Source organism: Strix uralensis, chromosome 1 (genome assembly GCF_047716275.1).
Source record: "Strix uralensis isolate ZFMK-TIS-50842 chromosome 1, bStrUra1, whole genome shotgun sequence".
NCBI lineage: Eukaryota > Metazoa > Chordata > Aves > Strigiformes > Strigidae > Strix > Strix uralensis.
In genome coordinates this window covers 64,376,149-64,391,716 of record NC_133972.1, presented here as the reverse complement: position 1 = coordinate 64,391,716, position 15,568 = coordinate 64,376,149, and the positions used below count along the sequence as shown (strand labels likewise).

At 38.5% G+C, this 15,568-nt stretch overlaps 1 protein-coding gene across 4 annotated transcripts in view; it reads right to left on the bottom strand.

Moving 5' to 3' along the window:
• The window catches only part of PRKAG2 (protein kinase AMP-activated non-catalytic subunit gamma 2), a 222,529-nt gene that overhangs the window by 32,928 nt on the left and 174,033 nt on the right, over positions 1-15,568 (bottom strand). For all 4 annotated transcript variants that reach the window (XM_074869132.1, XM_074869142.1, XM_074869153.1 and 1 more), the window contains one exon: positions 100-209. In XM_074869132.1, the coding sequence (XP_074725233.1) occupies positions 100-209 (110 nt within the window). The remainder of the gene's footprint in view (positions 1-99; positions 210-15,568) is intronic.

The window sequence follows — 15,568 nt, the reverse complement described above, 5'->3', positions numbered from 1 at the left end:
ATTTCTCTTCAAGAGATCAAATTTAATTTAACACTCAGGAAACACTCATTTAAAGAAAATGAACTGCAAGCAAAGGCAGACTGAAAGGAGAATACTCACTTGTAGCGTAGTGTCGAAAACAACAAGCTTAGAGCTTGTTGGAACAATGTCATAACACTTGTGTGACCTCATGAATCGCACATAAATGTCACTTTCCGATTCTTCAAGTGCTGTAAGTAAAAACATTATGTTGTTTTATTTAAGTAACCTTAAAAAAAGTAAAAAACATGCCATATCAAAACTGAACACCACTGCAAAAGGACAACCCTAAGGCAAAACTCAAATTCACACTTTCAGATCCGGACAGTCATAGAGCTGCATCTTGCATTTCAGACTCATCTTTTCTCTCAAATTAAATAGAACAAAGACAAAATGCATTGTTCTTCCTTGATGAGAAAGGACCTCTGTACTGAAGAGTTATATTTAAAAAAAATAATCTTTTTCTAACAGCAGATTCTTGGAATATGCATCTGAACTCCAGTTATGTACAGAGGAAGCCAATTTGAAACTTACGTAGTGTCAGGCTTGACCAACTCAAGCTCCTTCTTAAATTAATATTTCTCCAATCTCATCTCTGTCCAGTCCACTTTTCACATAGTAATTTTGTATTTTCTAAAGAGGCAGCAGGCAAGTTATACAATCAGTTCCATTCTCTTGAAGCTACTTCACATACAGCATCACAAATCCACCACTTTATTTATAAAAACAGTGTTAGTATCTACTTGGTTGGAATGGCTTTAGTGTGGTATGCCTGTAGCGAGGACATGCAATCCAGTCCATATTAACTTAAATCTACTTTGCATTTGTCAGAGTTTAAATGCATATGCATACATTCTTCAGGTCTGCTCAGGTATGTTAGCTTTTTTTTTTTTAAAGCAGTTTGTCCCTCCATTCTTTACAGCAGGTACCTAGAACTTAGTCAAGGTTAACCCATCCATCAGATATGCACCCTTTAGACCCTGTAATAATGCACAGAAACTTGATCAGATGTTAAACTTTTGAAGAGCGGGGAAAAAGAGGAAAAACCAAGAAAACTTTGAAATACCTAGTGATCACTGAAGAACTTCATATTAGGAAGCTAAAAAACTCAAAATCCTTGTTCGCTAGATCTGCTCAAAAATCAATCATCTAGCACTAGACAAAATCTTTGTCACTTCCACAGTGGCTCAGCACAGCTTCTTTAGTCCAATTCTACAGAATCAAAGCTGGACCTCCCCTGCAAGAGGCTACTCTAGGATACAGGCAGTCTCTTCTACATACTAAGCGAGTCCTTCATCTCCAACTTTCACTACTCTTTAAAGAAAGAGCCTTTACCCTACTGAAACACAAGCAATGTGAAATAGAACTTCCCTAGGAATATAAAGAGAGTCCAACTGGAAGGAAACAGAAGGAAAAAGAAAATAATTTGCTGGATTTATGTTCCTACAAAGGCCAGGACCAGAAGCGAAAATAGCAAGAGCTAGAAAAAACTGGTAAGACATTAGGAAACCATACGATTGGGAAAGGACTAGGCAAACAGACTTGGACAATGGTGGTGGGAAGCAACCTTTATGAGATGATCCCAAAGGGGAACTAGAACTAACTCATCAAGGGCACGTATAGAAGAGGTTAAAAAGGGGACAGAGAAACCTTTATATAACTCCATAATATACTAGCATCTTATCACCCTGTAACCTCTGGAATAGCATAAATATCTACTGTCTGTACAAAATTAATGACCCTGCTATTACAGTGAGCTGTTGGGAGTTTTTTATTGGGTTGTTTTGTTGTTGTTTTTTAAAATATACAAGATAGAAGCAGGGGGGGATGAGACACTAAGCATTAAGAACAATATTATAAGAACATTTAGATGACATACCAAGAACTCTGGTCTTTAGGAAGTTAAGGTTGCTTCTACAATCATAAATGCAGCCGCTTTATGCAATATCAGAGTCCTTATTTACTTTAATCTCTACTTTTTCCATGTGACAGCACACAGGGAGAACTGCATTTGAAACGGTAAGTCAATTTACCAGTAAATAAGACTGGCTACTAACATGATGAGTAACCATTAGAGAGATACTGCACTGTCATGTCTTTCCCCAGCACTACAAAAACTACAACAGTCAACCTACAGAACAGGACAAAACTAAATTCTCCCAATTTTAGCCCCCTGCCTCTTTCACTAGATACATTCCAATTGCTGCAGCAAGCAAGCCAGTGGTCCAACAGTTCTGAATCACCTGCAGACCAAGTCTATTCCCCATGCTGACTGAAACAGAGGTTCTCCAAAACCTTCACCAAGTACCCAGGAACTACTACAAGCATATGTACCCAATGAAGTTACTATTCTAATTCTGAATCTGTATTTCCTATTGAGTCTGTAGCATTAAAAATGTGACTTTATATACAATTAAATATACTACAGGTAGAAACAAGCATAGAACACCTCAAACAGTTGATAAACTACAAAACAACCAACTATTTTTAGCTGAGAAAAGTTTATACTCTTAGAGCACATCATTGCTCAATACGGTCTTGCCAACTTACATAATTGCTGGTATCACTACAGCAAGCACAGCAACTGTGAAGCAGGACATGTTGCCAAATTTAATTCAGGTAAGGCTGTTACTAGCAGCCACTCTGTATTGACAGCACAGTGCAGGTGTGCCTATAAACCCTCCTCTTACCATACACTCTCACTCTCCAAACAATTTCAACTGGACCTCAACAATCCTCACTCACTTAGGGTGCATGGGATCAGTTAGGTGCTAGCTCACCCTACATTGTCTTCCAACTCAGAAGAGGCACCACAGAAGCAACTGCTTCCCAAACTGACACTGGAAAGTTAAAATTAAAAATATTCAGAAGCATGAAATAGCTATCTGTGGAGCACCGTTTAACACCCATATAAATAGCTAGGAAACTCTAGCAGGATCTGAACAAGGATTCAATTGTCCAGCTGAAACTGAGGCTTATTTCTCCTGCACTATAAATAAGTATAATGCACTGCTTTATTAATTACTAACTAAACATGCAAAACATAAGCAGCACTGATTGAACTCATATGTCCTGCATGACTTCATCAAGCATCTGTTGGAAAGGATATTTAAGACCTTCTAACACCTTCAACTACTTGGGATTACTAAACAGATGCTATATCCTAATTGCACAGCTATTGCATGTGCATTATGTATACACAGCTGCTCAAAGGAGAGGTCTCAAGCTGAAAGTTTAGCACACCTCAGGGGTGCACTCACACCCATCTTTCCTTCACAGCACAAGTAGACAGAGCATAGGCTTCTTTACAGTTTCTCTCACCACCCAGGGGACAAACTTACTGCTTTTGGTTGTGTCCAACCACCACTGCGCTGCAAATACAAATAATGAAATAAAACCACCTTAATCTCCACGAAGATATTTCTACTTTATTATCTATTTATTTTCTAGTTCCAGTCTTAGTTGTTTTCCCGATAAATGCTCATCCTTTCTGGCTACAATTAAGTTTCTGCAGTCTTAGCCAGTACCTGCAAAGCAGTAGTCCTTTCAGATGGACAAGAACAGATGCCTTTCAGCTTGACTTAAAAATCTCACTCGGTCTCTGCATGTCATCTCTGATCTGCATAGGGGATCACCTGTCCAGCACGCAGGGTATATGAATATATACTGGCCATTCTTTCACCATGAAGTCAAATAACATACTCAGAGGTCGATTTGACACTGGTGTACCACATGAACAAGAGGTGACAAAATCCCTGATTCTGCTTGAGGAACTAACTGAGCATTTGCATAAGAAGCCTCATTTGCAGAAGCCCCAGTTACACTAATTTAAAATGCTTAAGATGTCCTAAGCTGTGTTACACTGATGGGCCATAAAGGAGAAGGACTACATGCTACAGCCCAACTTCTGAGATCAGGGACTTCCTAAGTGAGTCCTCCTCCTCGGAAGCTGAACTGGAGTCACAACTATGCCAAGCACCATCTGTCCTTGACATTCCTGTCAATTGTATTCCTTCTCCCTTGGTCAGATGCCCGATGTATGCCTTTCTCATATTGCTGTTGCAACAACTCTTGCAAGGAGCAGGAAGATTGAAAGGCACTAGACAAATTGTGATTGTCCTGGCACGGCAAAAGCAGTTGCAGATAAGCCCTATGGAATACATTTGCTGCCTTAGCTTGGGTCTAGACCAAGACTTAGGACACTCCCTCCAGCCAAACCTCAGCTTTCTACAGCTCATGATCTGGAAGTTAGTTGGCTCACAGACAGAGCGGATTCCCAGCAGGAGGCATCTTAACCTAGAGCAGGATCAGGGGAGAAGAGTCCACTAATAAATAAAGCTGTGTATTTCCATGTGGGTGTTCACTCATGAAAACTTATTTCTTGAAGATTCATCTGAAAGTTATTTTGCAAGTGGACATTCTCCATGGGCACCCCCTCTCCCCAAGTCATGGGTGAAGGAAAAAAAAAAAATCCATATCCCCAGTGATGTTTTCTGCAATTTTTAATACAGCACAACTAGAAGTCACCTAAAAAGTTAGAAGATTTTTTTTGACAGTTTAACACCTTGAGAGCCTCATCATACAGCCTTTTACAGAGTAAGTGCTCTCTCTGCATCAGCATTTATTCCTACACGTAGAGATCCTTTTAAGAATGGAAGACCAATCTATTTGTATTTCTGTCACTGTACTCCCCAATCTTATTACTTCAGACCGAATGATTTTTACTCCCTTTCACCCACCCTTCACTGTAACATGAGATATGCTTTCACTTTTTATTTTAGGCAGTAAATACTATTTACAAAAACATCACAGCTTTTTTTTTTTTAACAGATTAACTATTCAGTGATACTGACTCAGAGATTGCAGTGGGACTTGATACTAAGTATAATTGTCTATTTAGAGAGCTCTAAGGTAGAACTGTCATCTGAATACTCCTCATAAATGAAAGGGAAACTTTTGCAGCATTACTGAAGCCATTTCCTCAGAGATCTACTGAACAGATACCTTCAGTTCCACTCATACCTTTGCCACCATGCAAGGCACTTTTCTAATGTAGCTTTCCCCTCAGAATATCAAGGCCTTCAAAAGAAGAAGAGAAAAAAGAAATGCCTGCAGATGGAGAACAGGAACATGCAGTAACACACACGGTCAACACATACTGAAAAGCTTCCAAATCCTGTGACATAAAAACCTACATAAAGTTCCTCAGAAGTGTTCACTTCAATCCACAGGTCGTATTTCTGTGCTATGCTCATACTGGATTGGCCCAACAACAAGATCCTGTACCATACATGCTTCCTAATTTTAATACAAAATCATGAGCTTTCCTATTATATATATAGCTACACTATGTTCCTTGTATTTCTGCACTGGTAACCCATCACATTTCAAGTTTAGTCTGTGGTTGCAAGAACATTTGAAAGGAAGGCATAGGGTTCCTCAGAGACAGTTTTCTCTTACCTGCTTTAAAGAGTTAATTTCATCACAGACCACAATCATGCTGCTGCAGCTCTGTATAGCACCGTGCTCCTCATAGTTAGATTGAGAGCTGTGAGCTCTAGTAATTCTCAAACATTTGAAGAACATGAAGAACCCTTCTTATGGGCCTAAACAACTGTTTGTATAACTGACATTTCTAAGTTTACTATGAAGTTAACTGCCAAATTTTAAAAGATTTTTAAAAAGCAGGGAAAAAAACAGTTGATAGCAGTATGTAAAAAATATTCTCAGCTGTCTAGCTAGGTGAACAACTTAGAGGAAGACAAAAACCACATATATACACAAGAATTTTGCCATTCCCCCTGATTTTTAATCAGAATCAGTCTGGGAAACTGCAACTTTAAAAGCTTAGAGTATTCTTACAGCAGCAGGAGCTAAGCACTCCCAGCACCCAACACTAGACTCTTCAGCTTGACTACTATTAGCATAACCATCTTCCCTTGGCCAGTTCAGATGGTGGATAAAAGGAAGTGGGAAAGGGAATAGAAATGTGTTTTTGTGATATTCTCACGTGTACTAAATAACCTAGTTACCACAAAAAACATTTCCTTTTCAGTTACTGCACACATACATACCTGTACTTTACATTACTGCAAGTCACACTCCTATTTTAAAAAAGTCAAGTAATACATTGAATATCACATTTCAGATACTAGAGAATTAAAATGTTACAAAGACAAAAGACGTTTTTCATCCCAATGTTTACTACAGAACTAATCCATCAGAAACACATTAGATGAAGTTTATTGGTATAATTATATAGATAAACTTTACTAAAAGAGGTGTTACACCAACAAAACCACTCTATACTATTCTCTCTTATATCACTTAAGTAAAATAATTAAGTCTTTTGTTAACATAGAAATAAAAGCACTAACTTAGACAAACACATCCTCACAGTGAAAATGGGAATTGGAAAGTTGTTCCCATACATCTGGCCTAAGTTAAAAGAGAAATTTTTCACATCCCTAGCCAATCCTCCTTTGTCAGCAAATACAGGATAACTCTACTTGTTCAAAGGCCAGGTCTAAAGATGTGGCTCCACAGCAGCATAAGCAGCACAGCACAATAGCAGCAACCACTGATCCCTTTGCACTGGCTGCATGGTTCCATTCTATCCCTCACACGGCTTCTGGATTTATACAGAACTGTTCCACAAGTTGGCTGGAAAAGCTGAATTTGTCACAAGTTACTGGCTTCCTGATAGTGCCAGTTCTAGGTCTGTTCAGCTCCCATATCCAGCAATGTGGCAAGCAGATCACTCCTGCCCTTTCCTTACACTAGAAGCTATACAGTACAAGGACACTACCCTTGCTGTGGCAGCCAGACATTAGATAAGCTTCGCTATGTCAAATGGTGCCAGAAGACACAAGGGTGACTAATCACTTAAATAAGCCAGTGTGAGTTACCCTCTGTCCCTACTGTTATAGATAACCCTTGGCAGAGTATACAATAAGTAAAAGACGTCATTAACCTTGTAAATTGTTCTCTGCTTGCATTTTTATCTGAGAGTTGTCACCAAAACTGGCTATAAAGTTTCTGCTCACCCCCAGTCTGAACTTACTGAATGAGTTCCTTAATACCCATGATAACCTCTCCCACTTTAACAATGCAGGCAATAGTAGTAGTTCTAGTGTAAGTCATTAACACAACACCTCTAACAGAGCTGAAAAAACATCCAGAAAGGATATAGTTAATCCAGTCCAAAAGCAACAGTGACACAACACAGTAAGAACCAAACTACTCCTCAGATGTCTCTACACACTCACCAACAACCCTGGAAACATGACTTTTAAGGGAAATTGAGGCATCTGAATGAAGAAGTGGGGATTCAACAATGTTCCATGAATCAAATGTTCAGGTAGGATTTTATCAGCATTGCTCAGCTAAGGGACAGACAAGAAGCAGATTCTGAATAGGAATCCAGTACTATGCTGTGTACAGTATGTTGCTGTGATCACGAGCAACAGCTTCACTTCAACCTATCTCCTATAACAGAAATAAGACTAATTTGTTAAGATTTTAGATAGGTTTGAACAATACACAGACAAATTAAAACATACATGATATATCCTGTGAAAAGCATGGGGACTGAGGGACTGGGAGAGAAGAACAAGAAACAGCAATTTTGTCACAGAATAATGCAGTAAGAGAGCATGACTTTTCAGTCTGCTGAGCTGTCTGCCAAAGAGCTAAGAACACTGAAAACAGTGGATGAGAAACAATACACCAGAAGCTGAATCAATGTCAGACTTGGTAGGAGAAGAATACTAACATAGTTTAAGAAGGACAAGCACAGAAAAAAAGTGTTGTGTACCTTATCATTTGATTTCTGTTTATTCAAGAGAAAATTTTTCTCAGCAAAAATATCCCACCAAAATAACCACCCATGAATCAGTCACAGGGTCAGACTGGTAAAAAAACATGGGAAAAGTGGCAAGAGATGGTTACAAGGATGCCTACTCTAAGTGGCACGAGGTAAATCATCATTTAAGTTTTTAGAACATGCTTGACACAACTTTGTTGCAGAGATGGCAACCAAGGCTAGCAAAGGACTACTTCCAATTTTAGAAAGGAGAAACACAGACAGGTTTAAAGTCTAATGCATAGGGAGTAATATGAAGACAGGGATAGGAGTTGACTATTCTATCATAAGCTGAAGGGATTTCAAATGCAAGGAACCAAAAAGAGAGGATGTAGTGACAGATACAAGATATTTTTCTTTTTCCTTTCTGAAAGCTGCAAAGAGCTTTAAAAAATCCTGGCAGACCACACATTAAAGTTACACAGTAGCATTATTCATGCAGCCACAGGCTATATGATGTGGATGTTGCAGATTGAACATTTCTCACCCGGATCTAAAGGAATGCATGAGCTGGCAGCTAAAGAAAGATCATAGTAAGTTCACAGATGTAAGATACTCTAATACACTTCCTATCACTTCTTTGTATCTAGAGATCAGTATCAGAAGCTTCTTCAGTGATCCAGGATTAATTCAATTACATATTACAGCATGAATACAGGATGTGACAGGAAGAGTACGATTTTAAGAAGCACGAGCACACAGGGACAACGCTAGAGTAAGTCAGCACGACCCTGCTAACTGTATCTCATCCTACAAATAGGAAGAGGGTTTAGAGGTACACAAAACAAAGGGGAGAACAGCTATATTAACAGGTAAATGAGTACAGAAGTGCACACTGTGTTGTTGCTTGAGTCTTCAGAAGAAGGTCAATCATTTCTAATAATAGTGACAAGCTAGAAGAAACCATAACACGTCTTAAAACATTTCAGTTCAACAATTATATTCATAATTGCTTGACACTTTCGAACATAACATTCAGGATTGCTTGCACCTACATTTTTTTTGCACACCTTTTAGTATGTCTTTTGATTTCTAGTGTTTGTGCAACTGTTCAGTCACTTTAGATCATTAAGGTAATTGAGATGTTTTCTCCCCTTGTCACAAGGAGTTGCTTGATGCAGAGCCAGCAGGTTATTACATGTGTAAACAAAAGTCATCACCCTAGCTAAAAACAACCATGCCTGAAATCTGCAAGTTCATGAAGAAGATACAGTACCAGTCAAAAGGAGAGCCAAGCAAATTCAAAACCAGTCCAATTCTTAGGTGTGCATCAAAGCAAGTTATTAAAACAAGTGTATTTGGAAGCACCTACAAAATAAGCTCATCAAAAGCAAAGAAGAAAGCCAATACGGTTGTGTGGAACAGTTCAGTCTAATCAGCTTTCACTCAGGATAAAATAATCAACTGGTGAAAAAAACAGGGTGAACGAAAAAAAAAAATCCACAGTACACCTGAAACACTGATTTCAAAGCAAGCTTGGATACTACTAAATGTAGAAAAGATACAGCAGAATCACCACAAGGGAGCTGCATAACAAGCAATCCTAGCTGCAGCAAAACTAGTAAGATGTCTTTTTTTTTCAGTGGGTTTGCAAGACTGTATGACTGTGTGTTTTTAGCAAGATATGAACTCCAGTTCAAACTCTTCTCAAAGTTGGAACATTTGTGAGGTCCATCTTAAGCAAATCAGCTTGGGCAGAATGGCGTGTAAATTCATGCTACATGTCTTTAGTCTTCTACAGGTCACTCTCGGAGACCTTTTACCAGTAGCTTGATATTTCACAGGGAAAACATTGCAAAACAGTCTCAGAGGATCAGGGCTTCATTTTATCCATTATTCTCCTTACTGATCTTCAAAACAGGAAGAGAACATGCTTCAAAGAGTTTGCAGGAACAGTTAGAAATTTAATCCTCACCATATCTTCAAACTGAATTCATGAGTGGTTTGGAGTTAATAGGATCTTTCAGAGAATATCAGAATCTGAAAGGAACACTCAATTGGATGAGTGAAAATTTAGGGGAGTGACTAAATATCACTACTACTGAAAAAGAACTATCCTGTTACTAATTTCCTTTGCTATAAGCAGAAGTAGGGAAGGCACAGTTTGCTTAAACAAAATAACAGGCAAACAAAAAAAAAAAAAAAACACCCCAGTTGCTAGAGAGCTATTAACACATTCCAGAAGCTGTTTAGAGAGAACAAAGCAAGCAACCTTAGGACATTGTAAAGACTCCTTTAAAGATCCTAAACATGGAATGAGACAAGTATCCACAACTGCATAAGCACATCCTGCTTTACTGAAGAACAAAAAAGGTTATTAGTTCCTGAGAATACTTCAAAAGATCTACTTTTCTGGTTTTGAGGCTTAAATACCTCCACTTCTTCAAACTTCAGTAGTAGTTTTCTCTTACAAGTCTTAGCTAATACAAATAGCTGCCTGAAACAATGAAAGATTCTGACTGTTTCAATCTTCCTTGTATTCATAGCACACTTCAAAATCCTGCACTGAATTTTGTTTCCCATTTTTGGAGTTAGTAAATCCTGGTAATCGGCTCAGAAGTTAACACTTCTTTCTTACTGTACCTCTCCATTGGCAGTGTGGATGAGCAAATTATTACATGAGATTTGAGGCAGACAAAAGAAGCGATGGGCAGTTTAAGAAACTTCACATTCCAGAGCTAATCATAGTAAACAACGTTTCTTGTCCAGGCAGGCAGAGAAACTTACTTGTTTACAAGCAAGGGCTGCCTTGTTTAGGGACCAACTGGTAAACAGTATCAGAAGTCCAACTGAATACTTTTGAAACAGCCCACTATCACTTTACTTTTAGTCAGAATTAAAGATTTGTACTTTGAGGAAAGCTACATCACCGTGGTTTTGTGAATAAAGGTAGCAACTTCAGCTTGTAACCTAACCATGCTTTTAAGATTTTCACCACAATAAAGAATAAGTTGACCTGAAGAATTTTCTAAAACATGTTCAAGATCTTCCCTTGACAACAAACATTATGATTTTTCCCTAAGCATCCCAAACAAAGATATAATTTAAGATGTCGCCTGTCTGGAATGCAGGCATGCTCTTCAAGATTGCGAGACACAGGCCACAAAGCACAAGAAACTAAAAATGGTACTAAAAGCCTCTGAATATTAGTATCAGCAGCCATACGCTGGAGAGTTCAATTCAAGGAAGCTTTAATTAACAATTAATGAAAGAATAAACCAGCTTGTATCCTTAGTTACTGGAAGATTGGTAAACAATTTGAACTTTTGCTATTTCTTTAAAGCAAGCCTAAGTCCTACTACGTACACAGCTTGCACACACTTCAGAAAAGAGATAGCCATTTAAGTCTTCTAGGAATTAGTTTAAGATCAAACTTAAACAAGCAGCTTAACCAAAGTGTTATTCACAAGACAAACATTTTCAAAATGAGTACACAGCATCACAAGCCACAGTCATAGCCTTACTGAACAGGGCTAGCATTTAATCTTTAGGAGACCTTCCACCGAAGACTAACAATCTAGCAACATTTATATAATGCTTTAAGGAAGAAATAAATTTTTAGGCTTAAGTCTTAAGGACTTTGGACTATGCTTGCTGGAGAAACAGTTTTATCAGGTCTAATAAACTGTTGGCCTCAAATCCTGAATTACTACTTACAGTATCTTAACTTCAAGCTTTTTAATAATTCAGTGTTTACATTTTCATTTCTCTCTAGTCTCCCCTTACACATTTCTTCTCTTTCCCCCCCATGCATGCCAACATTTTCTAAATAGCTATTATTGCCATTTCTTATTAGAATTTATTAATCTGTATGCACACTTTAAGAGATTATGAAGTGTTCTGTTTCAATAATACCACTTAAGAGATTTGCCTAATGGCAGGCATAGCTTGAAGCTATACAGAAAAATAACTAGCAGTTTCCTAACTAAAGTAGGTGAGATCCAACACACATTCAGTACAGTACGTTTGGATTCATTTTTCTGGAACCTAGTTTAGAAGTTCTATTGATTCATTCCCTATACCACAGATAAACCACAACTTCATCCAAAACTGATCTTCCTCTGAAATCATATGATGTCCATACAGAATACTGTTGGTTTTTTGGGTTTGGTTGGGTTTTTTTGCTTTGTTTTTTTTTGGGGGGGGGGGGGTGTTTTGTTTGTTTGTTCGTTTTTTTAAAAGGAACTGACTCCAAAACACTTGGGAGTTCAAGCAAGACTATAGCAGGAGAGGTACACGCAACTGGTTGTGTAGAGCAAAGCAGAGCAAAGCATCCACCTTCTGCACTGTGGCACTCACGAGTCTTCTATTAAAGGCAAGCACACAATCCCTTTCACTGAGTGATCCCGCTCCATCCTGAAGTGATTCAGAGCATTAGAAGTCTATCCTACAAACTCACTCCTACAGCAACAATGCTGGAAGTTAGAATACTATTTCAAAGCTTATACAGGAAAGAGTTTATATCCATTTGTTCTTGTGCCAACATTGTTCTTCAGTTAATTTTCCTCCTTGGTGTTTACCCCCTTCCCACCCCTTACAGGATGTTTTCATACATACAGTGTTATCCCTTCTTGGCTTTCCTTTTACTAAGCTAAATGAGCAAAGTCTTTTAGTTTCCTCCTTTAATGCAAGTTCTATATTCCTGGTCTCATGAATGGCCCTTCTCTATGCCTATCCCAGTTTGCTCCCTCCCCCAGCACCTCAGATATCTTCTTCCTCTGTGTCTTTGCATCAGTAGAAATTCAATCAAACTAAGCAACAGAAAAGAATACCACAGTGTAAGGGAATGATAGGAAAAAAATAAAGTTTTATTCTGTTTCTTAAAATGCCCAGTGTCAGAACTAAATGCTCAGTCACAGTACACAAAGAAAAGCAAAAAAATACTGTCAAAAAAACCCCTTTAAAAACCACCGTAAAAACAAAACAACAACAACAACAAAAAAATCACATCACAAATAAAACCACTGTTCTACGGTATATGAAAACTGCTTTTTAGTCAAAATGCAGGAGCACCATTTAACTTCTGCCACAGTCAAAATTGGCAAATTTACCAAACTGGTTCACATAAAACAGCAAGATCCATATAAAATTCAGCAGAGGAGCAAAGAATCTAAAAACAAGTTAAATTTATTTAAGCAGTATTTGAAAGCTACCTTGAACATATCCACATCACATTCAAAAACCTCTTAGATGTAGTTCACTCTTAGAAGGACAGGGTTATTTAAGCTTTCCAAAGCTCTGTCTAGATGCCAAGCTGGACACCTAAAAGTCAAATTCAACTTTGCTCTATTATAGTTATGCTCGTATTTGTATTAAACTGCTTTGGCTGTATGTTAGACCAGTCATTGGTGCAATCCTTTCACAGAAGGATTTTCCCCTAAACTCCTAGATTTTCCTTTTGTCAGTCTTCTCTACTCATAGAAGAGCCACAGTAAAGCCCACCACAACATGCATCCAAAGGCAAACAGTCTCAGTATGGAGAGATACTTTTTTTTCAAGATGCAAGAACTGTTATGAAAAACGGTACCATTAATTCCTGCACTTACATTGGAAACGCTACATTCCTGAAAATGTTTCTGACTTACCTACTTCCCCCCACCAAGCCCATGCAATGCTAGTATAGTTGTAAGTTCTGGAAGTCAAAATATTCTAATCAATAAAGTAACTGCAGACAGCTTAAGTGCTACCCAAAGAGCAAGCTCCTAACAAAAGCAGTGCTGATGTAAGTGACCTGGCTTAAATAAAGGCTCCACAGACAAAGCCATCACCATCCACCCTCCTGTTATTGAAAACACAGCACACATTACAAAAAGTCCTATCTTAAAGGAGTCGCTTCTGTTGCAGATGATTAGTAAGCAGAAACATTTCTTATGATTGTTTAGCAACAGCCAGATTGAGCCAATTTATGCAAATATTCTGCTATCACTCTTGTCACACTGGCATTACTTCAGTTTAAACCGAGTCACCCTCGTTTAGTACTCAGTCATGCCCCAAGGCACCAAGTTTTCCAAGAGCACTGACTTGACCAGGGCAGCCAGATTTAACAGCTGAGGTTATCAGACTACCAAGACAATAATATTGTTTCATCTATACTGTCCTCCCTGTATACACAGGGCACTGGAGAGGTCTAGCAGATAGAACATTGCAGACCACCACCTAGGTTTCTTGAGGAAAGGACTGTATAGGCATTCTACTCAAGCCTGGTAATGCTCAGCAAAGCGGTCACAGGCAAGTAACAACATCTTGTAGCCATCTATAAGGCCACACTGATATTGTCACATCTTCCATGTCTAACATTTCTCAAGCACGCAATGCTGTAAACTCAATACCTCTAAATCAGGGGATTCCTGGGACTCTTTGGAAGCTGAGATGATACTGTCCAAAGCCTTCGACCTTACGTCAAGCAGTTGTTTACCAACTATGATAGCCCACTATCAAACCAAAAAGCTTCTGGATCAAGGAAGTTTTGCATGGAAGTTATTAGTAGAGTTGACATTGTTCCTCACCTGATGCAGGTGAAAGCGATAGTACTAGCTAGAGCAGCTAGTAAAGGCTATTTTAAAGCAGTACTTCACACTGGCCATCAGATTCTAACGCATATACATACACCTGAACCAGTAACATCTTTCAAGTATAGGAGAATACCTGGTTGTTTTAATAGTCCTCACAGATAGGTGCTGGCCAATAATGGCTTTTACTTGGAAGATAACGTTTGCAAATTGTGCAGGTGCAACACTACCTGGACACAGCCAGCTCCAACACTTCCTGTAAAACTGTTTTCAGTTGCTCGCAGCTTTGCCAAAGCAATTACATGGACCCATTGCCATGGTAAACATTTTTCCACAGTTTTTTCCTAGGAAGCTTCAGCCAGAATGATTTCACTGTTTCCAAGAACAAGTTAGGGAAAAATAAATGTTTTGACCACATAAACATTATATGAAAGCTTTTTCATCAAGAAGCTCCTGCACCCCCAAGACCCAAAGCAGAGTTCTAGAGCACGTCTTGTGTAACACGGCTGTATCTTTTGCTGTACAAAAACATCACTTCCCAGATTGGCAAGTCTTAAAAGATTTTGTTCCCTGAGAAAGACTGCATGCTTTAGCACCTATGAACTGGTTACCTCCTAGCCAAGACAGAGTAGGGCTTTCCTCATTGTAAGATTAAATACCAGGTTCAGAATAAGAGAGTTGTATCTTATGTAAGAGCAGGGAAACTGTTAGGACTGCTTGGATAGAGAGCACTGGGCTGACAAGAACCACCACGTGCAATACTTGCACAAGGTAGATATGCATGTGCGTATTATGGGAAGATTCTTCATCTAAGACAAGAAAACTCCCAATAGCTTCTTTTGCACTGCTCAGTTGAAGTTTCATACTTTCAACTACCTATCATTTTACACCTAATTTACATCTTTCAACTCTGAAGATGGAAATTTCCAGAAGGAAAAAAAAAAATCTATCATGTTACTATATAGCAAACCAGCAGACAAAGGACATGAGGTTGCCTAGGACAGTGGGGCACTTGATCATAGTTTCTTACATAAACTAATACAGCTGAACATTTGAATATTCCAGATATGTTATTCTTTAACAACTCCGGGAAGTACATCACAGGAAAGCCCATTGTCACACTGATATTCTTTGTTGCAAAATGACAAAAAAACGTAAACTGAGTAAATTCAGTGGA